Raw genomic sequence first — 7378 nt, 5'->3', positions numbered from 1 at the left:
CAGACTTGTATCTCTAGATTTGAAATAACTAAAATTCATTTTGAAAAATAGAACCACAAAAAAATTATAATACCGGACAAACATTCAGACTTTCGAGGCAAACTTGCAGGTAGCAATTTTTTGTGCAAAAGATCTTAGATTTACCTGCAATTAATTTTTTAAGTGCTGCTTAGACTCTCAACTGCGCTACAACTGCAAAAATTATTAGTATATATGTCGTAGTCCTATTGTGAAATCCGCCTTTTCGCGAAGATCCTAGGATCTTCATGAAGTGCCGGCTGATAGTGAAAAATGATCATTTTACACTATCAGCCGGAATTTTTCCGCCAGATCATGTTATGTCGTTATTACACAATCAGCGTAACTTAAACAGTCGCCTCTTCATGAAGTGCCGGCTTATAGTGAATAAAGCCGCTTCCGTGTTTAATTTGTTTTGGTTTGTTTACTTAGTGTATTGTATACTCCAAGTTTCAGTGTAGGTGCCAAAATGGAACCAAATAATGAATAATTATTCTCAAAACACTACGAGGAGTTTTACAAAAAATTTCCTAGGAAAAAGCCGTATAGTGGGGAGCAATTAAAAAAGGTAAATAATAGAATATCGAAATTGGTTTTGATTAGAGGTTATGTTTCAAAATTAGTTTGCAGGGTTGTCAGATTCATAATATTAGGAAGATTTAAAGTGGATGAAAATAATTATAAAATATTTCATGTTAATAAGTTTAAAGCATATTTTGCACACTTCTTTTAAAAAATCTGTCAACATTGGATGGCACACTTAACGTAACTTAAAGAAAAACATTTTTTTAGACGGTAAATACGTTTTTTTTTGCAATTTGTACATTATAATCTATAAAACTCACATTGCACAATAATATTGAGTATCTATGGGCCTCTTTACAGAAAATGTTTATATTAGAATTTATTCTTCCTATTGATTCTTTCATTTCCTACTTATTGTCAAAATTGGAACCCAAAAATTGTCATATACTTATTATTCGATAATGGAAAACTAAAAATTTAATTAGTTAAGAACAACATATTATTTATTTTCAGATTGCTGAAGAAATCATCACTGCCAAAAACAAAAGTTTTACAACTAAAACAAGAAGAGAGCATTATCTTCTAAATAAATATGATATAGTAACAATGAATGGAGAGACATGTGTGATCAAAAAGGTATCGAATCAGGGTGATCCGGTTATTTATATTATTTCGGAAGAAGACATTTATAAAAGATTAAAAGATATTCACGTTAATTGTGGCCACGGTTCTAGAGACAAAATGATTAATTTGATACAACAAAATTGTTCCATCCCAAAGCCATGCATTGAAATGTTTTTAAAAGCCTGTGAAACTGGTGAAGCCAATTCTAACTCATTCTTTTATGACTCGAGGACAAGTAGATTTAATGGACTTACAATCTATTGCTGATGGAGAGTTCAAGTGAATTTTGAATTTTCAAGATCACGCCACTAAGTATATATGCATAAGACCTCTACGATCAAAACATGCCACTGAAGTTGCTCAAGAACTAATAAAGATTTTTTTACAATTTGGTGCCCCTTCAATTTTGCAATGCGATAATGGCCGAGAGTTTGCTTGCAAAATAATAGAAGAGTTGAAATTGCTTTGGCCGCAGTTACATATACTACATGGTAGACCCCGACATCCTCAGAGTCAAGGCAGCGTCGAAAGAGCTAATCAAGATGTAGAAAATATGATTAGAGTTTGGTTGAGGGATAATAATACTACAGCTTGGTCAGCAGGTTGCTACTTCGTACAGTGGCAGAAAAATAATTCTTTACACCGAGTGATAGGTAGAACCCCATTTAAGGCTGTATTTGGAAGTGATTCCAAATTAGGTCTTCAGTCTACTAGCCTTCCACCATATATGGTACCAACTATATCCACGGAAGAAGAGCTGGAAGAACTTACCAACGAGCTAAATGCAAATCAGGAAAACCCTGAGTATAAAGCAGATTCAGATGATGGTTTAGAAAAAACTGAAAATAATACTGCTTTATATGATCAAAATAATGGAAAAAATATGAATGATATTTTATCAGAAAATGAAAATAATGATACTCTTAAAATTACCAGTCAAGAACAACATAGTTGTTCATGGCAACACAATGTTCAAACACAGTTGCAAACAAGCAATCCGGATATTCCAATGAGATTCTGAATTCTGATTTATGTGTAGAATGTCAAGAGCTAATTTATAATGCGCCAGCAATTGTATGTGAAATGTGTAATTTTACTGTACATTTTTCATGCGCGATAAATAAAACGATGTGTAATATATGTAATAATTCGAAAACAATCGAGGCGCAACAGTTATCAGCATTTGCAGGTCAAAAGCTCCAGGCTGATCAAATGGTAGCTGCGACAAAAAAAATGTTACCTAATGTTGATGTGGGTGAATGCATCCTTATTAACATTGATAAAGTTGATCGCAGTCCAGGGGATCCTCAAAACCTTATTACTGTCGTAACGGACATTAAAAATGGAGTGTATCAGGTTGGCACTGTCGGAGGTATTATTAAATCATGGTTAAATAGACCAGATATAAAAAAGTAACAGCTGGGTTTATTACTTTGAATCAAATAAATAAAAATAAGTTTATATCAGTAAGGGAGGCAGTATCTTTAGAATCTCTTTTTAAAGGACAAGGTTACGTTAAATGTTCATGCCAGCCATCTAAAACTCAATGTAAAAGCAAAAGATGTCAGTGCTTTAAAGCAAATATGCAATGTAATTCACGGTGTCACAAAAGTGGTCCATGTGAGAATAAATAAGTAACTTTTGTTTAAACTTCATGTTTTAGTATATTTTAGTATTATTTTGTTATTTTTTTTTAAATAAATATTTTTGTTTATATTTTTGTTATAAATACACGCACGTATCTGTATCAGATTAAATAAAGTTTAATTCCAGACGGATCATCTCATTACATTAATATTTGGGCTAATTGTAATAATATATCTCATTTTTCATAATCAGCCGGCACTTCATGAAGATCCTAGGATCTTCGCCAAAAGGCGGATTTCACAATAGGACTACGACATATACATTTTTTACATTTTGTTACCCGAATTCATGAATAAATCATTTGAAACAAATATTTAGATGATATTTAATGAATAAATTCCTAAAAAGTCAAAAAATAAGTGAGAAATTACAAATTATAATCACGCCATTAGTGTATTAAATACACTTTTAAGGAATTAAATATAAAGTTAAAAACATTTTTTGTTAATTTTATTTTGATAATAAATTCTCTAAAAATTAGAAAAAGGTACGTAAATAGTAATAAAACCATGGTTATGTGAATGTAACAAAAGCCCTCGTCATATGCATTTAATGAGTACAAGAAAAACTTGAATTAAATCCAAAGTCTAATAATAATAATAACGTAAAATAAAAATGAAAAAATGTGGAATGAGCCATCCAATATCTGCGATGTCAGAGAGACTTGGTGAAATAGCAACGACAGAATATGTTAAAGAACTCTGCAATAGTCAATTCAACAAGTAAGACAATACTTTCACACGAAGGCTAGTACTCTCTATGATGTAGGTAATCAAGAACTTGGAAAAAATCTAACACCATTAAATATATCTAAGAGAAAACGCACTTCCTTTGCTAAAATATCTGTTGAATCTTTGATCGTACAATGGAAGTCTAAGGATATACACGGACCATATCCACGCAATCTAATGAAAAACAATATTGATTTTAATGCTTTCGTAGGATGATTCGTCGAAGGTTCACTATTCATAGAGATAGAAGGCTTTCTCCTGGCAATTCAAGATCAAGTTATTGTCACTCGAACCTATCATAAGCATATTCTAAAGGAACAAATCAATGATGACAAACGTAGAAAATGTAATCGAAGCCCAGAATATGGCAAACATCCTAGCTTACCAGACACAACCTTAAAGCTCTTAAAACTATACGAATTTACATTCAATCTACCAGGGTACTACAAGTTACATCCAGATTCCGTCTAAGAATACACTAGTTGCAAGATGTACTAGGATAAAGGAATCATAACAGATGCTCCAGTCACCCATAATAAACCAGATATAACTGTAATAAATAAAAAAGAGAATCAATATTACCTTATAGATATTTTAACGTTGACATCAAGTACAGGAAAAAAATTGAAAAAGTATGTAGCGCTATCAATTGAAGTGCAGGAGATGTGGAAAATGCATTATAGTTTAATCCAATCATAATCTTCGCCACTGGTGGAACATCTATAACACTAAAGAATTCTCTTAGAGGGCTAAACATGCCTGAAAAAATCTACTTATTTATGCAAAAAGCAGTACTACAAACCGCAGATCAGAATTTTTACTTTAGCTTCAACTCTGGTTTATTGTATAACATACTTACATAAAACAACAAGAAATTATCTTGACATAGTCTAAATACTTTAAGAACCCAGACCAATGTGTGAAAAAAATAGAAAAATAATATTAATAAAAAGATAGAAAAAAAATAAAAAAATAGAAAAATTATTTTTAGTACATATTAATATAAATATAACTGATAATTGTGAATGGGTAAAATAATAATAATAATAATAATCTTTATTCAAGTGTAAATAGATACATATACATATAATGAAAAAAGCTTATCTATACCCTTGTAAAACAAGTAGTCATAGACTGCTTAAAAAAATCCAAAACTATAACAAACTGAAATAAAAAAATAAATCTCTATAATCTATCATAAAACAAGGAAATTTGTGGGCACAAATTATAAAAACACTTTTGCTAGGTCATATGTAAAAGATCTCTCAAACTTTGCGGATTGATGTCTAGGCATAATGATCTCATTGAATCGCAAATTACTTATGTTAACATCCGTCCTGACTGTGATTTTTTGATTTAATCTGTGAATGAAACGTCTCTGTTTCATATTTACTCACTCGGTGGCCTCCAGTTCATTACCTACTGGTTGTCTACGGCGAATACCATGAATAAATCTTAGAACAATCAAGGACCATAAACAGCATTAAAATGATTAAAAACAGCGAGAACCATTAAATCGCATAACATTTTTTCAGTTTTATGATTAAGAAAATTTCAAAGATATTATAAGCACGTAGATTTCCTATACATTTTTTTGAATGCACATAGAAATAGGTTGTTCAAACCATAATTCTTTAATTAAAATAAGCATTATATTTTTGCATCTATTTTGCATCAATAGGACTACCAAAGGATTTACTCATGCTCAAGTGTCTTTAAACGGTTTGTAAAGTGTGGTTAGATTTTCATTAACAGAATGACAACTAGGAGCCAGTAGAGAGGGCGAAAAGGTGTAATAAATTTGGGTGTCATCTGCATACTTTTATATTTTATAGTATTTTCAAAATTTAAGAAATTTGTAAGTAAATTAAATAATACAATTTGATCCCAAAATTAATCCCTGAAGGACACCTGAATTAACACCAAGATAATATGATTTAATGCCATTCAAAACCACCGATTGCTGGCGATTCAGAAGATAATTCTGAATTAATCTGATTGAATTCTAATAAAAACCAGGATATTCTAAGACTAGCAATAACGTATTGTAATTTATGGTATCAAATGCCTTGGAACAATCGAGTAGAACCAGAAAAATACAATTACCCTTATCAATAGATCTAAAAATGTCATCCGTTAGATTAAGAATAGCCGTTGTACAATATTAATTTTCGGTATTGGCACAATATCAGCGAGTTTCTATTCAGAAGGCAAAACAGAATTTGCTACACAATAATTTATTAGCTGAAAAATATATTTTAAATTAAAGGGACAGCAAAATATTAAAAAAATTATTTGAATTCCATCTAGCCCTAGTTTTAACTTGAGTTAAATATTTTGAAACTTTAGTTGCTGAGATAATGAGAAACATAAACTTTTCAGATTTTGCACTAATTGTTACTGGGTTTTCATAGTATCTATCAATTTCTGCAGAGATGTTACTTCATGGAATATGATTTATGAAAATTATTAATGTCATTATAGGCTTACATAACGAACCAGATAAACTACCTTTTTTTTGTTTTGAAAAAATAATATTTTTTTTACTGTTTTCTAGAATATCTATTTTTATCATTAAAATGTTGCTCTAAAAAGATTCTTTTATATATAAGTTTCGTAATATAATTCCTTTATATTTAGTGGGAGTTTCTACAGTCTTATTCTTTTTAAATATAAATTTTACCTTCCTCGAAGTTTCTGCGTTATCCATGAAAGATTGTTCTCCTTTAATTTTATGGTGCAATCCTAGCATATCCTAGGGTAAATTAAGATTATCAGAAAAAAATTACATTGTCATCAATATTATGTAAATCAAATAATTTATGCCAGGGGGAATTGATTTTAAGGAACCATGAAGGTTAATCTATTAACATTTTTTAAATCTCGATACATCACTGATTTACTTTCTCCCTTACAGTTTTAAAACGAAAATTGCATAAATCAATTTATGATCAGAAATGCTACACCTGTCAGATGTTCAAGCCTCCGTAACTATTAAATGATCCATTAGTTTGGAGGAAGTTTAAGTAATAATTCTTGTTGGGTCATCAATAACTTGTTTTAGTCCCAATCAAGTAGCCAGAACAAATTGGTAAGTGTCACCCGAAAAAAATCAAATGATCATTTTTTTTAGGACTGGACAAAGATGGAAAAAAAATATTACTAAGAAAATAAAGGAGAGTAAAAAGAAACCCAAAAAGTTGATCTTCTCTGTAATACATTCTTTGTTCAAGTTTTTTTCATAACTGAAATAGAACATTCGAATCTGTTGACCTCTAACATATATTTATTTCAACACATACTAATCTAACGTAGATCTCTGGATAGTGCATCTCGCCTATTACAAAACACTCAGTATAATCTAAATACTAATTAACACATATTTTATTAACTTAATTGAAGGCCACGATAATAATGATTTCATAAACGAAATTTTCCTAATATCGATCCAATTGTTCCCGGAAAATTTGTATCTGTAAATAACTCTCAGGCTGTCGTCGTTCCCGCATTTCTATCCCGCTTTATTTGAATTATCCCAATGTCAATGCCAGGACAGTGACGTCACTAACTGTTGGAAAACGTCGTATATACATATAAATATTTTTCAGCTGTTTTTTATTTCGGTTGCCAATGGAATTTTCGTGCTTTGCAACGTTTGTGTTGGTGGTAGCAGTGCGCTTTTATGTTTTTTTTTAACATGTGTTCCCATTAGCTTATTTGATACTTAATGGTAAGTCTAGTATTAATTGTTAATTCATTTATACCCAGCAGCAGTAGAGTGAAGTTTTTGATGATAAATTACTTTAATTTACATGCATTTTTGGATCTATTAT

The 7378-nt window shown here is 30.6% G+C and overlaps 2 protein-coding genes across 2 annotated transcripts in view; both read left to right on the top strand.

The window, feature by feature from the left end:
• The first annotated feature begins 1149 nt into the window (after positions 1 to 1149).
• LOC126735216 (KRAB-A domain-containing protein 2-like) lies at positions 1150 to 2188 on the top strand. The gene is made up of 2 exons (XM_050439168.1): positions 1150 to 1402; positions 1452 to 2188. The coding sequence occupies exons 1-2, from the start codon at positions 1150 to 1152 to the stop codon at positions 2186 to 2188; spliced, it is 990 nt and encodes a 329-aa protein (XP_050295125.1).
• Positions 2189 to 7118: 4930 nt separating this feature from the next.
• The window catches only part of LOC126735033 (facilitated trehalose transporter Tret1-like), a 30302-nt gene continuing 30042 nt past the window's right edge, over positions 7119 to 7378 (top strand). The window contains exon 1 of the mRNA XM_050438907.1: positions 7119 to 7275. The gene's annotated coding sequence lies outside the window, so the exon portion shown is untranslated. The remainder of the gene's footprint in view (positions 7276 to 7378) is intronic.

The sequence above is a fragment of the Anthonomus grandis genome, chromosome 4, assembly GCF_022605725.1.
Source record: "Anthonomus grandis grandis chromosome 4, icAntGran1.3, whole genome shotgun sequence".
NCBI classification, from domain to species: Eukaryota; Metazoa; Arthropoda; class Insecta; order Coleoptera; family Curculionidae; genus Anthonomus; species Anthonomus grandis.
This window is presented reverse-complemented; position numbering and strand designations above follow the sequence as displayed.

Coding starts and splice junctions, on each gene's coding strand:
- LOC126735216 (XM_050439168.1), top strand. CDS start 1,150: ATGAATGGAGAGACATGTGTGATCAAAAAGGTATCGAATCAGGGTGAT. Junction 1,403..1,451: donor CTTTTATGACTCGAGGACAA/GTAGATTTAATG, acceptor AGTTCAAGTGAA/TTTTGAATTTTCAAGATCAC.